At 43.5% G+C, this 21,456-nt stretch overlaps 2 protein-coding genes across 3 annotated transcripts; one reads left to right on the top strand and one right to left on the bottom strand.

The window, feature by feature from the left end:
- On the top strand, window positions 1-2,027 carry LOC127763088 (glutelin type-B 5-like). Its single transcript, XM_052287679.1, has 4 exons — window positions 1-366; window positions 478-731; window positions 849-1,326; window positions 1,426-2,027. Exons 1-3 carry the CDS (start codon window positions 27-29, stop codon window positions 1,269-1,271), a joined length of 1,017 nt encoding a protein of 338 aa, XP_052143639.1. The 5' UTR covers window positions 1-26; the 3' UTR covers window positions 1,272-1,326; window positions 1,426-2,027.
- A 355-nt stretch (window positions 2,028-2,382) lies between these two features.
- On the bottom strand, window positions 2,383-21,229 carry LOC127763087 (uncharacterized). Of its 2 annotated transcripts, none has more exons than XM_052287677.1 (17): window positions 20,945-21,229; window positions 19,886-19,936; window positions 19,371-19,457; window positions 17,070-17,181; window positions 16,028-16,073; window positions 8,768-8,839; window positions 8,141-8,203; window positions 7,902-8,056; window positions 7,739-7,803; window positions 6,564-6,714; window positions 6,236-6,341; window positions 6,002-6,137; window positions 5,157-5,221; window positions 3,952-4,137; window positions 3,770-3,842; window positions 3,058-3,142; window positions 2,383-2,739 (listed from the first exon to the last, which is right to left on the bottom strand). In XM_052287677.1, exons 1-16 carry the CDS (start codon window positions 21,123-21,125, stop codon window positions 3,075-3,077), a joined length of 1,617 nt encoding a protein of 538 aa, XP_052143637.1. In that variant the 5' UTR covers window positions 21,126-21,229; the 3' UTR covers window positions 2,383-2,739; window positions 3,058-3,074. The 2 variants fall into 2 exon arrangements, with proteins under 2 accessions (XP_052143637.1, XP_052143638.1); XM_052287678.1 differs by having other exon boundaries at window positions 19,371-19,439.
- Window positions 21,230-21,456: the final 227 nt, after the last annotated feature.

The raw sequence follows: 21,456 nt of genomic DNA, 5'->3' as shown, positions 1-21,456 counted from the left end.
TATTGAGAAGCTAGCAGGTGACTACCATGGCATCCATGTCTACCATTGTACCACTATGTCTTAGCCTCCTCCTCTTCTTTCAAGTATCGATCGCACAATTTTCATTTGGTGGAGGCCCACTATATAGCTCACATGGGTTTAGGGGTGACTCAGTGAGCCAACACCAATGTCGTTTTGAGCATCTCGCCGCTCTCGAGGTGACTCACCGAGACAGATCTGAAGCCGGCTTTATTGAGTACTACAACACCGAGGTACGCAACGAGTTCCATTGTGCTGGAGTGAGTGTGAGGCGCTTGGTCATTGAGAATAGGGGCTTGGCTCTGCCTGTGTATGCCAATGCTCACAAGCTTCTCTACATCATCCAAGGTCTGTATACCATAGTCCAACATATTATGTGTGTACACACGACTAGTTGTTTTCGAACTACATTATTGTTCACAACATGTGAGTTTTTTTAATTGTGAGTACATGTTGTAGGTCATGGAGTGTTTGGGATGGCACTACCAGGCTGCCCGGAGACATTTCAATCGGTGCAGTCTGCATTTGAGCAGTCTAGCACCCAAAAATTGAGCGATGAGCACCAGCAGCTTCACAAGTTCCGCCAAGGGGATGTCATTGCAGTGCCAGCTGGAGTGGCCCATTGGTTGTACAACAACGGTGATTCTCCTATGGTTGCTTTTTCTGTCATCGACTTTGGAAACAATGCTAACCAGCTTGATCCAATACCAAGGGTATGCCCATATATACATCTCACAAGCATAATTAATACTATTCCATATTTCTAACTTTGGTTTAATGAGTGGTACCACTAATACATATTATATAATGCAACTCAATATATTGAGTAGGAATTTTTCTTGGCCGGAAAGCCTACGAGCTGGCAGCAAGAGCAGTATTCGTACCAGGCTGAACAACAAAGCGACAATCAAAACATCTTTGCTGGATTCAATCCAGATTTACTTGGTGAGGCCCTAGGCGTGAGTAGGCAAACCGCCATGAGGCTCCAAGAACTGAATGACCAAAGAGGGGCGATTATCAGAGTTGCGCAAGGTCTCCAAGCACTACATCCTTCTTTCCAAACTGAGCAGGTCCAAGAGGAACAGTCCCAAGAACAGCAACAGCAACCAACCTGGTCAGGCAGAGGTTGTGCGCAAAACAATGGTCTAGACGAGATTATATGTGCTTTTAAGCTGAGCAAGAACATCAATAATGCACAATCCACCGACATCTTCAACCCCCGCGGTGGAAGGATCACAAGGGCCAATAGCTAGAATTTTCCAGTTCTCAACATCATCCAGATGAGTGCCACGAGAACTGTGCTCCAGAGTATGAGTATAAACCATGACCAAGTTAATAAGATTTTTATGCACAAAATAATGTAGGCATGGTACTTATTGCACTGATCTATTTTCCTCTTCTTTGTAGAATGCTTTGCTCACTCCACATTGGACAGTGAACGCGCATATAGTGATGTATGTGACTGCTGGTCAAGGGCGCATCCAGGTGGTTCCAGGTGGTTGATCACCGTGGTAGGACTGTCTTTGATGGTGAGCTTCGCCAACAACAAATCCTGCTAATCCCACAGAACTTTGCAGTTGCAGTGAAGGCACGCCAGGAAGGATTTTCCTGGGTGTCCTGCTAATCCCACAGAACTTTGCAGTTGCAGTGAAGGCACGCCAGGAAGGATTTTCCTGGGTGTCCTTCAAGACTAGCCACAATGCCACAGACAGTCAGATCGCTGGAAAGAGATCCATTCTTCGTGCTTTGCCAGTTGATGTGGTCGCTAAAGCCTACCTACTTTCAAGGGAGGAGTCTAGGAGCTTGAAGTTCAATCATGGTGATGAGATGGCTGTCTTTTCACCAAGGCTTCACCAACAATTGTACGCTGAGTGGCAGAACAGCAAATAATTAACCAAATGTGTATTCTATCCTATGTTAGTGATTTGAATAAAGTAAAGGAGGGATCAACACCTCTTTTTCAATAAAAAAATATCAACCAAGAATCGGAAAGAATTTTATAGTGTAATTGCGTTTTTAATCTAGGACCTCTTGAGAACTCAACAGCAACTAGCAATCTTAACCCTTAGATTATCCGGGAGTCGCCACCACCACTATGAAATTTGTAGACTCGCCACCACCACTATGAAATTTGTTAGTAGAGAAATGGAAATGGGATCAGATGCTGAATTGAGGAAACCCCACGAACGCCACGAAATCAGTAATCAACGCTCCTACTCAGTTCTTGCTCCAATTCCCTCTTTTGTGCAAAAGCTCCAACTTATCCGGACTAGTCAACAGTTTTACCTGAGGCTGAGGGAGATAAACGTTCAAATGTTATACAGAGGCTGACTGCATTACTCGAGAGATGCATTTAAAGAATCACTTAGCACCACCAAAATTTATATTTAGTCTTATCTGTGAGGGACTAAACAGAGTTCAAAACAAGTGAGTCCAGCAGGTTATATACACTCATCTTCAGAAAGAACTAACCAAAATTCGTATAAAATAGTAATGAATTAGTCTTGAAATATTATGTTAGCATCAGTTGCAATGGCAGATCGACGGAGTTTGACATCCACAAACATTTTAGCACGGCTATAAAAATATGTTATCCAGCTTGGTCACTACGCCCAATGGATGGTTAACACTTCTCAAAGCTGGGATTGCAAGAACATGGCTCCATAACAAAGCTCATTAACCCCACAGAAAGAAAGCTCACCAAGGAACCTTCTATTTGTCCTGAAAAGACAAACGTCGCAGTGTAAATACAAGATAATGAAAAAACGGCAGACACTACATTTTAGCCATATGTACTTACAGACCACCAAGAGCACCTTGAATCTGTTGTGTTAAAATTAGACCACCTAGAGAACCTTGAATCTGTTGTGTTCAAATTTGTGATTTTCATTGTAAGCTATACTCAGTGCACAGCTCTAAAAGTGTATTTGCAATCTAGAATTGGGTTGTACAGGTACCACTGGTGCAATCTTCTTATGATGATTGAACTCCAAATTACAACCCACAACAGAACTCAGCAAAATGTTTTCATTTACTCACCTCAAGCTCTGGAAGGTCTAAACATTAAATGTTGAGCTCCCAGCAGGTGGAACAGCAACAACTTTTCCTACAGCAACTGTCTTACCTGCAACAATTTAAGATGAAACGTGCTTCATGGAGTCGGAATATATTGAACTTACTAAGACGGAGATAAACAACAACATACTTTATGGTCGGATTACTTGGACTTGGTGAAAAAACATGCATAGAAAACCTAAGTACAACTTTCAATAGGGTGAAAAGCAGCCAAAGAGAAGGAAACAGAGTATTTGATGACTGCTTGGTGCCTGCCCATTTTGCCTGACTAGCTATGGTTAAATTTTGCAGCCAACTGCACTTGCATTACCTTAAAGTAATATATTATTGAATTTGCGAGAAATAAACTAACAGAGATTCTGATTATATAGAATTAGTGAATGATATTAAATAGGTTCATTTAAATGAGCATTAGATACCTTAGGAAAAATAATAACAGCAGAAAGAGTATATCATCACAATCCTTCTTATAATAATTTAGATAGGCAAACACACTCAAAATCATGACTTATCTGTGTCCGATTAGACGTAATTCCTATGTTATATAATTTTAATGTCACATTTAGAAAAGAAGACTTGGTGCTACAGGTAAAAATAAAAACATCTTTGGTACATCAGTGTTGCATGATTTAAACAGAGCCAAACATTGATTTCAGAAAAGGATGTATATCCTTGCCTTCAGTCCGGAGCGTAAATCTTCCAAGCTGAGGAAACTCAGAGAAGTTCTCGATACAAATCAAATTATTGACCTAATATAAAACAGAGGTGATTAGAAAAATGTAGCCCTCAGACTTTAATACCAGAGCGATGAATCCATATGGTATCTGAGCAGTTCACTGAGGAAGTTTCAAGGATAACCTGAACACGGCAAACGACGACAGCTCCATTCTTCACAAAAAGAGGTTTCCTCTTTGACTTCTTTTTTTTTATGTCACCTTCTTTCCTCCTCTTCAAATCAATTTCTTCTATGAGTTCAACAATCTCACATTCCTCAACTACAGAGTGGATATGCAGCACTGCCTTGTAACCAGCAGTAAAAATTGCCTAGTACATCAAACATCACATTCATAAGAAATTCGAATACACAAGAAGTCAGTCCAGAGTTAAGACACCCTGGATTTGGAATTTAAAAAGAACAAGAAGGCTCATAAGACCCTTGCAATATTTTTTGTAGTAATTATATTAATGCTATCTAGATGTTCAAATATCAAAGAAACTTCATCTGGTATAAACCGTCCCGAACGGGAGTGATTATTGAATTACTAATATCCATGTGACAATAATTTCAATCTAAATAATTTTGGTTTCTGAGCTCCCAAAACAAAATTAACCAAATAGGAGACATAAACTGGAGTTTATTTACCAAATAATATCAGTCAGTTAACCTGATGCATTGACCAAATAATTGCGGCTTACTCCAATGTATATTGATCAATATACTAAAATTTGTAAACTTGAATCCACTGTGGAATATACAGTATAGAACATACACATAATGCAGGAAAATTTGTAAAACTATTGGTTTCGGAAAAAGTAAATCATGTATAATCATATTGAGCCCTATCAGTTGATAAAATAGGATGAACTAACAGTCTAAAAAGATGTCTTAACTTATAACAGGGCTATGAAGTAAGAAATATTTTAAATTCTCATGTTTTATTTTTCACTTAAAACTATAAGCCAAAAAATGCCATTCCATAAAAGTACAGTTTTTATTTTATTTTTTTTACAAATTGTCAACATCCAAAACAAAAATATGTATATCCATGTCCAACACATTCCCAAATTCATGCTCGAAAGACCAGATCACCAGTTCTAGTATTTTATACTTTCCTTTTCCAAACATATGTTTTCGTAAATAAACTATGCAGGACAAAGAAAATCAGCTGTGATTCTATCTAAGAGAAGATTGCAAACTAAGCAAGGCACTCCTGACAAATCATAGTAGGCCTTGCAGGAACCAGCATTCAAACCAAGGTATTGAACACAGAGAACTAACAAATGTCAAGTGAGAATAGTCAAGCATGAAATATCCTATGCTATCGTCTGTAAGTGTTACTTACATTGTCAAGCAACTCCAATATCTGTAGTTGAGCACGAAATTCAGATATAGCACTAACAGGATTTTCTGCAAGAACAACGTTGCCAAGAATCAGTATACTGAAAAACAACTTCCAGTGCTTGAAAAATGTCCAAGGTAAACAAACACCTAGACCATAGTCACCAGTTCATGAATAGCTAATTATTTCAGAAAGCTCAACAGTAAACATGTGCAGAAAATAATCCACCCAGGGACTGTTTGCAAACCAGCTCTTTTTTTTTTCTGAGCTAGGCTCAAAAAAGGCACTTCGGTGGGATAGTAAACCACTAAATTTAGCCAGGTTTGAGCAGATCCAACCAGAAAAAAAAAACTGGTCCAGACACAAGTTTAAAATTCTCCAGAGGCACATCTCGTCTGCACATTGGTTAATTAAACCCTTCTACATACATTTGGGTGAATAAAAACTGCTATATCACCATGTAAGAAAATGCAACTTTTTATAAATAATGTAATCTTCCATGGTAAAAACTTAGTAAGAATAAAATAAATGGTAAAATGAATGAAGAATTTCCTCTACTTTTCTGCTTCAGGAAACAAACAAAAAGGCATCATCAAAGTATCAAACAAACAAAAGAATTCAAAGACAAAAGGAGCACGGATAGACAGGATCCCTTTCAACTTGCAAAAATAGTGATATATCCTAGAACCTAAATGCATCACTTTTAACTAGAGCAATATATAATCAAGTGTTCAGAATGCACAAAGTTCAGCCAGAATCAGTACCACTTATCAAGGAGAGTACTAAAGAAAGCAGCACCAACAAAGTAATTATCTTGCTGCTCCCGACTACTTGGAAAAGACACTTACTAATGCTTGATAGCACAAAACCAGCAGTGATGTCATCCTCTTCAATTCCTGACAGTTTGACTCGGACATTCTCACCAGGTGCAGCACTTCTCACTCTATCTTCATCACAGTGTACACTAATGACTTTCACGTTGGCCTGTGAGCAAAATAGAATGTGCACCAAGATCAGATTTATAATTCCAGCAAAAGCTGATGCACTTGCTACTTGAAAACATCAACAATAAAAGATGTTACCTTGTTTGGCATAACCAACATGTTATCACCCTCCGAGATAGTTCCTGATTCAATTTTTCCCATGACCACTGTGCCCATGTCTTTGTATTTATCAATGATTGGCATCCTGCATATATATGTGCCTTACTGTTATTAGTTAAACTATCCATCATAATTATTCAAGTAAGAAAATGCAATCTGAACAGAAAGGAAATAAAAGTTTTTCTCCTAAAGAAATGCCATTTCATCTTATGAAACCAAGGTTCGGTAAGTACCACCTGACATGAACAGGGGTTTTCTTAGTCCATTTAAATTGTACTTGACAAGCTAAGAAACCTGGTCGTCTAACCTTACTGGACCTTTTGGATCTCGTAAAGGGACTTGAATGCAATCTAGAACTTCGAAAAGACATGGACCACTCCACCAGCTACAATTGCTTTTATCCATTCTTGTCTTCATATTAGTCCCCAAAAGACCAGAGATTGGCAAGAAGTGGACATCTGAAAAGAATGCCAGAAAAAGCAAGGTAAAAGTAATGTATTGTGGATAATTCCATCATTATCATAACCACAGATCATCACATCATTGTTATTACCACACTCAGTTGAGCAAGGGCTCCATTCAACAAGTGCTGGATATAATATATGACGCTATGTCAACACCCAAAAGCCAATCTCTAACTAGTAACCACACGAATACCAAAAAGCTTATTTTGTTTGGACAAAGAAAACATATGAGTTTCTTTTGATTATTATATGTAACATTTGCAGGACACAGGAAACATCATAAAAAGCATATCATATACTCCAAATGTATCCAAAAATAGTGCTTCGTGAATAAACTCCCAGCATTTTTAGTATAATTAGGGCTAAATTAGGAACAATCACAAAGCTAAACAATCTAAACCAGGAAGTCACCAAATAATGGGAAGGAAAACTATGGAATGTTACTTACTAAACTTTTTGCAGATGGCATAATAGGCAACAATAAAGAATAATATTCCTGTCTTAGAAGGAAATAACCATGTAGATGAAAGATGTCTTACCATGCTTAGAAAAAGAAGATGTGAAGCTTCAACTTTGTGATAAGCTAAGGCATCAAAGATTTAACAAGCAATGAAGCAAACCACAACAGAACTGTCTAATACCCCATCCTATTTGATCTTTTGATTTCTACAAAACTAGCCAAATACCCATGCGCTTCAATGTCTACAATGTGTTCCATAGATTCTAAACTTGGAAAATGTATATATTTTTCATTTGAACATCAATCACTAAATAATTCTATTACAAATGACATGCGCAAAGACATAACTTTTCAGAGAAGATTCTTGGATTAATAAAGCATAGGTGCAGCACGGACCGTGGATGGTAGACTCATGACCACCACTAACTTCTTTCATAATAGAATAGAAATTTCAAATTAAATTGAGAAAAATGAACAGATTTTGTGAAGAGATATCTCCAACCTAAAATTAACGCATAGAGAAAAGAGTGAAAGATGATCCCATTCATAATTATATACCTTTCTTAACATTGTACCCTGATGATTTAAGAAAAGGAACCATTTTTCCTTCTATTTCATCATATCTGAAACCACATAAGTGAAATAATGATTTTTCTTTACCCAACATGCTTATTTAAGAGGAACAAATTCTTCTCAGTGGATTTGTTATCAATGTATATACCGTTCTTTCGACCAGCCAACAGTAGATTCATCCATCTTATTTATAACCACAACCAACTTAGAAACACCCAAAGTTTTTGCCAGAAGCACATGTTCGCGAGTCTGCCCGCCTCTTTCATACCCAGTTTCAAATTCACCTTTCCGAGCAGATATCACCTGAGGGAAACAATGATACATTCATATTATATCCCAGCAGAAAAGACGGTAAATATGATTTCGAAAGATTGCGCCACTGCTTACAAGAACACCAATGTCTGCTTGAGATGCACCGCTTATCATGTTTGGAACATAACTTTTGTGGCCCTGTATGTCAGAAATATATTGAATACAACATTATATAAAAGAACACAGAAACCATTATAAAATGGATCAAATAATCATCAGAAAGTAGCATGTCTTGTAATAAGGTGTAATGACTTGGTTAGCAAAAACACCCTGAATTGTTGCTACTTTGCTACACAAAGGTGACACTCAAAAATGAGCTGTACAAGCATGAATGAAGACATAGTTTCAGTCAAACAAACAGAGCAACAAACACATACAATCCCTATAAATCAATCCTAAGACCAGTTTGAGACGGACGTAAGGTACCAAGGCAGTTGTTGCTTCCACATGAACGATTCCAATTATTTCAAAAGGGGGAAAGGAAATACATCACCATTTTATGTTTAAGTCTTCTGCTTATCTAAGTTTTACGTTCAAGTTATTTAAATGTATGAAACTATCTTAAAATATGATAGAATCACAACAGTTGCTCCATAAAGTAACACAAAATCTGTTTCAAAATATTGAAATATGAAACTATGACCTTGCATTACTATGGTATATGTAAATAAGTACAGTATATGAGGCAAAAAAAAAATTTACCGGTGCATCTAAAATGGTAAATCTTGTAGTTTCTGTCTCAAAGTGTGCTCTCCCAACTTCAACTGTCTTCCCCTGAATAGATTCAAAATAACACATTGTAAGTACAATAAGTGATATTTGACCGAATTATTCAAGCCACGACAAAAATCAAATTTCATGAATTAGAAGTATGATGACCTAGAAGCAGGATTGGAGCTGGAGTATCCATAGACACCATTTAAACTTTGTTGGATTCGGAAATGTTTGGATTTTAGTTATGTAACAGGCAGGCCATGACCATTGATTTGCATGGTTCATATTACTGGTCTATCCAATGATCCAAGAAAAACAGGTGCAATGATGTTACCCAATAATCCAAACCCAACCATCAAAATATAAGCAAGCAGATGGCAGCAAACTCTTGAAGGCAGTAGAGAGATGACCACACAAGTAATCTCAAGATATCACATGCTCATCACTGTCGAAACAGGATGTGGGAGTGGCCATCAAGGATCATCAGTACTGGAACTAGAACAAACCTTAGGTTCCATTTTGATGGATAAGTCTTTGTGGTCCTTGGTCATGGTTCTTTATTTTGCTTTTGGGTAGTTTCACCTTTTTCAGGACAGCATCTACTCCTTAAGCATATTTTCAGTTGCTAGGACAGCTGCAGTTAGTAGGACAGCAGCAGTTAGCATCTCCTTTATATCTCCTTTATGCTTTATTAAGTTTGGATGCCCTCTAGGACAGCATCCCATTCAAATTTCGAATTTTAGACTAGGAGGGTGCAGCAATAGGCTTGCAGCCAGCTATGGCTATATATATGTATCCAACCTCCCTCGGGTTGATATGGCTTTGAGTTTGCGAATGGAAGAAAACTAGAAAAATTGCCCCATCTTGAGTGCCATCCTCTTATCAATGAGAGTAACCATTGAAATTCTAACATCTGGTATCAGAGCCACACTTTCCTGTAGGCTAAACATCTACTGTTGCACCCCTTCCCAAGCTCGGTTGAGCTCTCAGCCAGCAGCAGCAGCAGTACCGGCTGCTCTTCCATCCCCTTTCCCTTCCCCCTCTCCACGCAGCAGCCCCCCGGAGGCGCGCCATGTCCGATGTTCGGTCTCGGCGTTCGGTCGCCTCGAGCACTCGGCGTCAGCAGGACGCCAAGCTCGCCGCAGCAGAAGAGCACAGGCGAGCAACGGCTCAGACCGCTGCAGCAGCAGCGAGGGCGGCCAGACTGGCGGCAGTGGAGTTGGCAGCAGCCAGGGCGGAGGCGGAAGCAGAGGCGGCAGAAGATGCGGCACGTGCGGCGGAGGTAGAGGTTGAGACCTTGCGCAGCAACATCAACGGCTCCATTGGCGACATCACCGCCGCTAGGGAGCTTGAGGAGCTAGCAAGAGGGAGGGCGCGGGAGCGGGCAGAGAGTGCTGCCCACCCCCACGGCGGTGGCGGCCCAAGGGACCGCGCGCCCGCCGATGGGAACCCAGACAGGCACGGGTGTGCCGGCGGCAGCCCGGAGCGCGCGCGCGGCGGCGGCGCTCCGGGTGGAGGTGGCTGGTTCGACAGAGAGCGCGGTCCTCGCAGGCAGCGCGGCTCTCCCTCCCCTGACCGGCGCCATGGCCACCACGGCGTCCAGACAGTGGTCAGGGACTTTGGTCCCGGCGGTGGGTGGCCTACCCTCACCAAAACCAACTATATCGAGTGGGCCGCGGTGATGAGGGTGAGGCTCCAGGTGCGGCACATGTGGGAGGCAGTCCGGTACGGCAACGTCGACTACGACGAGAATCGACGGGCGCTGGATGCCCTCATCGCTGCAGTCCCGCCCGAGATGCAGTTCTCGCTTTCCCAAAAGCGGACTGCCAAGGAGGCCTGGGACGCCATCGCTGCGGCACGCATCGATAGCAACCGCGCCCGCAAGTCCACACTGCAGGCACTCCGCAAGGAGTGGGAGAACCTGGCCTTCAAGCCAGGTGAGGATGTTGATGACTTTGCCCTCCGTCGCAACACTCTTTTGCAGAAGATGGTGCAGTACGGCGACAACCTATGACGAGGAGAGAGCCGTCGAGAAGCTGTTCCGCTGCGTCCCAGAGAAGTACAGGCAGATCGCTCACTCGATCGAGTCTCTGCTGGATCTCTCCACGATGTCGATCGAGGAGGCGATAGGTCGCCTCAAGGTCATCGACGGCGATGAGCCACAGCCTCTCTCGGGGCCTATCACCATTGGCGGGAAGCTCCATCTCACTCGGGAGCAGTGGGAGGCCAACCAGGGTGATGGGAGGAAGGGGGAGTCCTCCCCGACGGGCGGTCGCAAGCAGCGCATGGCACGCGGAGGTGTCCAGCTGCGGTGGGCGCGAAGACGTGCCGAGGGTGGCGCCCGCAGAGGCGCCCAGGGCGGCACCGCCAGCAACCACAAGCCAGCACGAGACGACGCCTGCCGCAACTGTGGCAAGCTTGGCCATTGGGCCAAAGACTGTCGACAGCCACGACGCGGCCAGACCCACGTCGCATAGGTGGAGGAGGAAGAGCCGGCTCTGCTCCTGGCACACGCAAGCATCGAGCTACCTCCGGCGGCACCGGCCGCAACGGCTTTCCTCCACCTTGATGAGCTGAAGGTACTCGTCTCCCTCTGCAACGGCTCCAGCAACGACAAGGCTGATGGGTGGTACCTCAGACACCGGCGCCACCCATCACATGACCGGCCGACGGGAGTTCTTCACCGAGTTTGACTCCAGCGTCCGAGGCTCCGTCAAGTTTGGGGACGCCTCCGGCGTGGAGATCAAGGGCGGTGGCTCCGTCACCTTCACCGCCAAGTCCGGTGAGCACAGGCTGCTCACCGGAGTTCACTACATCCCCGCGTTGAGGAACTCTATCATCAGCGTGGGACAGCTAGATGAGAACGGCTCACGCGTGCTGGTCGAGCACGGAGTCATGAGGATTTGGGATCGCCGTCATCGCCTTCTTGCCAAGGTAAACAGAGGCACTAATCGACTCTACATCCTCAGCGCGCAGGTCACACAACCAGTTTGCCTCGCCGCTCATCGGGACGACGAGGCGTGGCAGTGGCACGAGCGCTTCGGGCACCTCCACTTTGAGGCCCTGAAGTGGCTCAATGCCAAGGAGATGGTGCAAGGCCTGCCATGCCTTGACCACGTGGAGCAGCTCTGCGATGTCTGCGTGGTAACGAAGCAGAGGCGGCTCCCCTTTCCCCAGCAGACGAGCTTCCGAGCCAAGGAGTGGCTCGAGCTCGTGCACGGGGACTTGTGTGGTCCAGTGACACTGGCCACACCAGGAGGAAGACGTTACTTCCTGCTGCTCGTCGACGACCTCTCCCGCTACATGTGGGTGATGGTCCTCGGCAGCAAGGGAGAGGCTGCGGACGCCATCAGGCGCGCGCAGGCTGCTGCGGAGGCGGAGTACGGCCGCAAGCTGCGCGTGCTGCGCACCGACAACGGCGGCGAATTCACGGCGGCTAAATTCGTGTCGTACTGTGCTGATGAGGGCATTCAGCGCCACTACACCGCGCCGTACAGCCCGCAGCAGAACGGTGTCATCGAGCGGCGCAACCAGACGGTTGTGGGGATGGCTCGGGCTCTCCTCAAGCAAAGGGGGATGCCGGCCATCTTCTGGGGAGAGGCGGTGGTGACGGCCGTCTACATCCTCAACCGTTCGCCTACCAAGGCACTCGACGGCAGGACACTGTACGAGGCTTGGCATGGGCGCAAGTTGGCGGTCTCCCACCTGCGGGTCTTCGGCTGCCTCGCGTTCGCCAAGGAGCTTGGCCACATCGGCAAGCTCAACGACAGGAGCACCCCAGGGGTGTTCATCGGCTACGCAGAGGGCTCGAAGACCTACCGCATTTTTGACCCGGAGAAAGCGTGTGCGCACGGCGCGCGACTAGTGTTCGACGAAGGGCGAGGGTGGGCATGGGACAAGGCGGACGATGCTTCGACTCCGACGTACGACGACTTCACTATCGAGTATGTCCACTTCGAGGGAGCTGGGGGAGTAGGCAGCTCTTCTTCACCGAGCATGTCTACCCCAGCCCCCGAGCCTCCACTGACTCCGGCAGCGACACACCCTCGAGCAACGACTTCAACTACGACGAGCTCTTCGCCGACACCACCACAGTCGGCGACCCCACGCACTCCAGCACCAACAGCCACTCCTCCGGGCACGTCCACCCCGACGCCAGCTCGTGTTGAGCACAGCCCGGTGGAGTTCGCTACTCCGCTCTCCCACGACGAAGAGCGCATCGACGCGTACCACGACGGCGAGCTGCTACGGTACCGTACGATGGAGGACCTTCTCGGCGACCAGCCAGTGCCGGGACTGGTGCCTCGCGACCTAGAGGCGCAGTTGCACCTTGCGTGCGACGACGATGAGCCTCGGTCTTTCGCAGAGGCCGAGGGACACGCGGCATGGCATGCCGCAATGCAGTCGGAGATGGACGCGGTTGAGGAGAACCGCACCTGGGAGCTTGCTGACATCCCTCGTGGTCACCGCGCGATCACCCTTAAGTGGGTGTTCAAGCTGAAGAGGGATGAAGCCAGAGCCATCGTCAAGCACAAGGCTCGCTTGGTGGCTCATGGTTTTGTGCAGCAGGAGGGGATCGACTTCGACGATGCCTTCGCTCCCGTGGCACGGATGGAGTCCGTGCAACTCCTTGCGCTGGCTGCTCAGGAAGGCTAGTGCGTCCATCACATGGACGTCAAGTCGGCGCTTCTGAACGGCGACTTGAAAGAGGTCTATGTGCACCAGCCGTCGGGCTTTACGATCCCCGGCAAGGAGGACAAGGTGCTACGCCTGCACAAGGCCCTCTACGGCTTGCGGCAGGCACCGAGAGCGTGGATTGTCAAGCAATTTTGCTATATATTTGTCGACAAATTTTCCCCCACAAATTTGACAGATGTAATTACAGTACAACCCAACCGTAGTGTAATTACACTGTAACTTGCATGTAATTACACTGTAACTATAATATAACTTGTATGTAACTTTCAAAAATCTCTCCATAACATGTTATTTTGGTAAAATGAAGGTTGTGGGAACAATTTTTTTTCACATATGTGTGTACTGTGATTTTTTTTCTTCCTCACCAAAACAAATCTTTATAATAGATCTAATGATTTAAAATTACGTGAAACTTATATACAAGTTACACTGTAGTTACATGCAAGTTACAGTGTAATTACATACAAGTTACAGTGTAATTACACTACGATTGTACTGTAATTACATCTGTCAAATTTTTAGGAGAAAATTTGTCGACAAATGTATAGGTGGTCCCTTGTCAAGTTGGATTCCACGCTCAAGGGGATGGGCTTTGAGCAAAGCCCGCACGAGGCGGCCATCTACCAGCGGGGCAATGGAAGAAATGCCTTGCTGGTGGGTGTCTATGTCGACGACTTGATGATCACCGGCACCAAGGATGCAGAGGTGGCGGCGTTCAAGGAGGAGATGAAGGCCACCTTCCAGATGAGTGATCTGGGGCCCCTCTCCTTCTACCTGGGGATCGAGGTGCACCAGGACGACTCCGGGATCACGCTTCGACAGACCGCCTACGCCAAGCGCGTCGTTGAGCTGTTTGGGCTCACCGATTGCAATCCAGCTCTCACTCCGATGGAGGAGAGACTGGAGCTGAGCCGCGATAGCACGACGGAGGTGGATGCCACACAGTACCGGCGTCTTGTGGGGAGCCTTCGCTACCTCACCCACACACGGCCGGACTTGGCCTTCTCCGTTGGCTACATCAGTCGGTTCATGCAGCGACCGACGACGGAGCACCAGCAGGCTGTGAGGAGGATCATCCGCTACGTTGCGGGGACTCTCGACCACGGTCTCTACTACCCGAGGTGTCCTAACAAGGCACACTTTGTCGGGTACAGCGACAACGACCACGCCGGCGACATCGACGCCAGCAAGAGCACGAGCGGGATTCTCTTCTTCCTCGGCGAGTGCCTCGTTAGCTGACAGTCGGTCAAGCAGCAGGTGGTGGCCCTGTCTAGCTGCGAGGCCGAGTACATGGCAGCCTCCGCCGCTTCGACCCAGGCGCTCTGGCTTGCTCGACTGCTTAGTGATCTCCTCGGCAGAGACACTGGAGCGGTGGAGCTCAGGGTGGATAGCAAGTCCGCCCTAGCCCTGGCAAAGAACCCCGTTTTCCACGAACAGAGCAAGCACATCCGGGTGAGGTACCACTTCATCCGAAGCTACTTGGAAGAAGGGAGCATCAAGGCGAGCTACACCAACACCAAGAACCAGCTTGCGGACTTGCTCACCAAGCCTCTCGGGAGAATCAAGTTCCTCGAGCTCTGCTCCAGGATCGGGATGGCCCAACTTCCCCACAAGACGACGCACAAGACTTAGGGGGAGAATGATGGATAAGTCTTTGTGGTCCTTGGTCGTGGTTCTTTTTTTTGCTTTTGGGTAGTTTCACCTTTTTCAGGACAGCATCTACTCCTTTAGCATATTTTCAGTTGCTAGGACAGCTGCGGTTAGTAGGACAGCAGCAGTTAGCATCTCCTTTATGCCTCCTTTATGTTTTATTCAGTTTGGATGCTCTCTAGGACAGCATCCCATTCAAATTTCGAATTTTAGACTAGGAGGGTGCAGCAATAGGCTTGCAGCCAGCTATGGCTATATATATGTATCCAACCTCCCTCGGGTTGGTATGGCTTTGAGTTTGTGAATGGAAGAAAACTAAAAAAATTGCCCCATCTTGAGTGCCATCCTCTTATCAATGAGAGTAACCATTGAAATTCTAACACATTTCCCTATAGGTACATCCTGTTGCTGTGGACTTGTTACAACAGCAGTTAAAGAAAGGGTTCATGCCAGCAGCATGGTTACATCGTTGACAGAAGTTATCAATGAAAACAATGAACTCCTGTGCTGCCCATCAGCTCCAAAGTATGTAATGCAGCACTGAGGCTCCACTTTTCTATTGGGAACGAGTCAAGAAGCTCTATGTCATTAACTACAAATTGATATTCAATTGACTGTAGATTGTTTATGTCATGGATATGGATGGACATGGATTCCACCACTAAAGTTGGATTAGACATCTTGAATATTTTATTAGCATATATGTTGAACATCTCTAGTCTGGATAGTGGATACAATATCCATCCCATTCCTGCCACTAATTAGACGGTTTGCAGAATAATCCTTACTAAGAATTTTCACCCGAGTTCCAAGCGTACAAAGCCTAATGTAGGAAGCAACATATTTTTGCCATAAATGAAAAACATAAGGATGGCTAGAGCATATTCCCAAGGATGATACCTTTGCCCGTTCTTCCTCATTTGTATCCATAATGTATGCCATGTACCTGTGGTATTCATGTATATGAATGAGAATCTCACCAACATGTGATAAAAGTATCACTTTCATGCCCAAAAATGTAATCAAAATCATTTGTGCCGTATAAGCGTTAGAAAGGTCTAAAAGGTGTAATCAACATGTGATAACAATAACAATAATAAACATGTCATTTTGGACATGTCCAAAGTCAAACTTTAAACATGTATATCTTTTTACATATTTCGGTGAATTGTATAAAGTCATGTGTAAGTTTGTTATGGAAAATGTTCTCATGAGGTTAAAATATTGTTGAGTTTTTTATAAATATTGTAATATACTCCCTCCGTCCCAAAATATAGAAACTTCTGGCTATGGATCTGGACAAGAAATGTTTATATTTTGGGACAGAGGGATAAGTAGTCAATGTTTCCTTTCAAAGACCATGTCAATGCCTAAAACAAGAAGTTTTTGTGACCAGAGGGGGTAACTCTTTAACCACATAAGCTGCCAATTATGCCATATAAGCACTACAAAGATGGGTTAACCACAGAAAACCCCATACACTACCACATTTTAGAACCTTTAAGAGTGAAAAGCATCAACCAAAATACAAACCAAAGAGGAAATTGCAAATTCAAATCTATGCAGAACATAGAACAAATTAAACATGTCAGTTACAACAAAGCTTTAGCCTGCCCATTTATCTAGAGCAAAGTCAATGTGCATATGGACCTTATACAGAAAGAATTTGTGGATGAAAGAAGGGATGGAAAATAGAAAGGGATAAATTCACCAAGACCTCCTGTACACGGCTGGGGAGATTGCTCTAAAGTAAGGTTATTTTTAATGGACTCACTTTGGTTTCACTAAAGTTTCTGAGCAGCAGGAACATATTTGGTCAAGTGGCATACAAATAGTCTCTACTACAGAAATATGTTAACTATTTTCTTCTTTATTTGATTTAAATATGGATCTAACTTACAAAACAAGATTCTATGAGGCATTAAACGAGGGAACTAATTACCAGCTCTCTCGACTTTTGTCCTTTGCTTCTTTTTCATACTTCTGGATTGTCCTGTCATCCACTTGCCCACTTAAGAACAATATCTGGCCTCCAGCTGTGGACTTACCAGCATCTGGAACCATGAATAACCAATAGAAATAGGTGAGGTCATAGAAGCTTTTAGCAAAATATCAGATTGCCATAACATCTTATGCGACAATAAGACATAAGCATATGCTTGTAGCATATGTACATCAAATCTATCTAAATATACTAATTACATACTACCTGGAAATTCCTGTGTTTTGGTAAAGAAGTAAATAAATCTGGTCATCCATCTGGTCATACCAAGCTATAATTAATGGCTATGATCATTTGTCTAGACATATATGTTTAATTGTGAAGGATAAGCTATTGTAATTTCCACTAAAAAGGTATTGTAACATGAGAAGTAAACAAAAAGTAAGGACTCTTCTACTGTGTAATGTAATTTTATCTTTAATAACATACCCGTAATTGCGTCTCATTGGCTAATGATGAAAGAAAATCCAGAAGCAAGCTGCTAATAAAAAATTCTGGTAGCAATGGATGACAATCTCGCACCAGTTATAACGGTGTTCAGCCACCAGATCTTAAACCTCAACATTTAGACAAGTTCTACAAGTGGCCTCTCTCCATTTATTCATCTAGGTTTCAGACACATATATTCTTCTGCACATGCACCTATACACGTCACAAATATAAATGTGTGTTGTGTTAACAATTGGGATTGACCAGGTTGGGCGCAAGTAATCTCCTTGGCTCTCACCACTTGATTACTAGCCCATCTAGTGGCAAACTGGTTTTTATGTTGTTGTTTTGCTATCTATAACATAGACCTTCTAGTCCAGTTTTACATCCAACACAAATATAAAATTGACCATTATTAGTTATCTGTTTCTTAAAGTTATTTATGAAATCATGTTTTAAATAAAGTTTAACATTATACCATTCAGCACAGTTTCTTTCTCTGAATAATCTGCTACTCTGGTGTATGCAAAGGATAAAGAAAAATTAATCAAACAGTAGAGACAATGCAATATATCTGAGGGATAGATGCTATTTGTTTTTATGTTATTTAAACTATGAGTAATTAACTTCTAAAAGCACCCTCAGTGAAAGATGTATTTATTTTTGTGATTTGACAGTAAGATGACAAAAGAACATGACCCTCAAATATAACCAGGTACTCTTAATGATGGTCATATCCTATGCATGTATCAACCCTAGAGATCTTTAATTTAACAAATTATAATTTTGATAGACGTGCATATATCATTATGTAAAGTAACCACTGCAAATTCGTGGGTTAATGATTAGTGGTAACATTTGACTAAATAAAATGACCATCAACAATTGAATAAATGATGCAACAGTATAACTAAGTCTATAAAGGAAAATTAAGATCAGAAAATGAGGAAGACCAGATCAAACATGCACGAATATGTAAGCGCCGTCTAGACCCTTATATTACAAATAAAAATAAAAAACATGCCTATGGAGAATTTAATAATTAATGGTCAATGTAAAATTGACCAAATGTACGAAAACTGTAGCTACTTAGGAACAGAGCAAATAGGCAGCATCATACTACAGCAAGGGCACAATGGTACAATGGGCCTGTTCACTTTGATGCCAAAAAAAACCTTACCAAATTTTGGTAAAATTACCAAAAAAGTGGCTACATTTAGTTTGCTGCCAAATTTTGGTAACTATATAAGAAATCCTGCCAAAATTTTGGCAACTATACATTGCCAAAATTTGGTAAGGTTTTTTTGGCATCAAAGTGAACAAGCCCAATATATTCTACAACAAGCGCACAGTGCGCCTAATGGGTTTATTCAGCAGGTCAGCATAGTTTGTTTCTTCAAAAAGAAAAGGACTCAGGATAACTTGGTCTAGTACCAAAAAGATTACTGCAAAACAGTTAGGCAAGTACTCCCCTAACACACCAATTAGCCCCATTCAATCAGTCCTTAATGTTAATCTATGTTAAGCAAGAACTGAAAAATGCAATTTTCTAATACTACAAAAATACACTACTATCAGAAGGCAAAGCACACCATTTTTGCTCTATGGCTTTTGTCCTACAAAATTACGTCACAAAAGCAAATAATTGCTGGTAAGATTGATAAGACCAACATTCTACCACAATACCAAATCAAGGATGTAAATTGTAAGAAGACTCCAGAACACTTTTCATTCTGCAATGGACATTCAAGTCACAGTGGACCTATGTATTAAACTAGACAAAAGGATGCAAAAATTTACAGGAGCACTCACCAACATGGCCAATAAAAACAATATTCAAATGCCGTTTTCTATTCTGTTCCTCCTTTGCTTCTGTTTGAACTGCATCATGTGGCAAATCTAAAACAAGGTGAGAAAGGGCCTTAAGATCCAACACATTGTCATTAAATTGCAATTATACAGGATTTCAGAAAGCTCCACGAAAACAAAATGTAGATATCATTGCTTTTTCAATTTTAAGTTCTTGCATAACATAGATTAGCATAAGGAATAAGAACACCATCCGGACGGGTTCCAAATAAAAGCAATTTAATAGAGAAACTTCAGACACCACATAAAGATGACTTACAAATTTTTGAATGGGTTTCCAAAAAAAAAAGCAATCTGATAGAGAAACTTCAGACACCACATGAACATGAATTACGGATTTTCTCAAGAGCGCAAATTAGTGAAGGGATGAAATTCTCGAACAATTCTGATTCTTCTGAATGATCATAACCACGATGTATAGTTCAAAAGAAAGAAAGATTTCCGCCGTTCACACATACCTACTGACTGCAATTCCAGTGACTGAAGACTTGACTTGATTCCATTGACATCTGAGAGTATAATGTAGCTAACATTAGAAGACTCATTGTCTAAAAAAAAGCTAACATTAGAAGACTATGAATAAGGAGTATAATGTAGCTAACATTAGAAGACTCATTGTCTAAAAAAAGCTAACATTAGAAGACTATGAATAAGTAATAGGTAGGTAACTCGCGATTGCATAACTACATAAGATGGGACAAACAAATTATTGATTAAAAAGAGCATTCAAAGCCAACTACATAAGGTGGGCAAACAAATTATTGATTAAAAAGAGCATTCAAAGCCTACATGGGTTACCTGATTATAAACTATAAACAGAGGAATCAATGTAAGATCGTAACAACCAAAATGAGAATGGCTCCAAATTAGAAAAAGGGACCACACACCATCTGATTACTTGTTTACATTACCACCAGCATCTGACATCATTAGCAGCATTCACGTGATGGCCCATAAGACTAAATAGAAATTTCTATCAAGCATAACATAACTTTCACATTCTCTTGTGCTACAAATTTTAGTTGAAGAATAATTTCAAATGTGCTTTATTCATAGTTTTGGGAGTAACATGGGTTTGGCAACATAACTGTTCAAAATTACAATGACGGTAGGAAGTCCATACCCACATATTACTGAAACAGAAGGGCTACGCTTGACGCATTAAGACCTAGTCTGATCATATTTCTTACCTTAACTAATGAAATAATAGAAGTACAAATAAAACGACATCGATTACAAAACTACCCAACTCTACCCAGATCATCAGAACCCATGAAATACACCATTTCACCTCCCCACCCGAACCGCAGCGGCAGCAGCCCAAACAATGGAAGAAACACCCTCCGAAGTCCGAACCCACACATTACAGCATAATTAGGCACAGCCTAGTAGGCTACCGCATAATTAGACACAGATGCGATCCGCACCAGGCGAGCTCCGATCGAACGGAAGGATCCAGCAGGCACGCGAGGGGGCAAACGGAGCAGAAGAGGAATCGAGGCGGAGAGGCATGGTACCTTGGGCCGCACGGGCTCGGGGCGCCTCTCGGGCGTCGTCGTCATCGCGAGCCGCGGAATGCGGATGGGGCTTCGCTGGAGCCTCCTCGAGGTCGTCGCGGGCCGCCCAGTCGTCGTCGGCGGGTTGGAGGGAGGCGATCGCCGGCGCCGGCGCGGGCGCAGGGTCGGCGTCGTGCTCCATCTCCCGCGAGCACGAGGAGGAGGAGGAAGCGATGGGGGTTGGGTTGTTTCTGCCCTTCGCCTTTGTGCCCACTTGGGGTTTTTCTTGGCTTAGCGGAAAATTTCCGCTCTTTTCGGTGTTTTAGGGTTTTTCAGTTATTTTTCGTAGGGGGATTTTGGCCTGGGGAAATGGGGAGGAGTGGGGGGCTACGGCGGCAGTCCGAGAACGGTGGAGAGGGCAATACACGAGATGGTGCTGCTTTGGCGACTTGCGGCCCCGATCTTTTCCCAAACAAAATTTTCACAGATTGTTACATCGAATTTTTTGACACATTAAGTATTAAATATAGAAA

The sequence above is a fragment of the Oryza glaberrima genome, chromosome 2 (assembly GCF_000147395.1).
Source record: "Oryza glaberrima chromosome 2, OglaRS2, whole genome shotgun sequence".
In the NCBI taxonomy this organism is placed as follows: Eukaryota; Viridiplantae; Streptophyta; class Magnoliopsida; order Poales; family Poaceae; genus Oryza; species Oryza glaberrima.
Note: the sequence above shows the minus strand (reverse complement) of the source record. Positions and strands in the feature narration are given on the sequence as shown.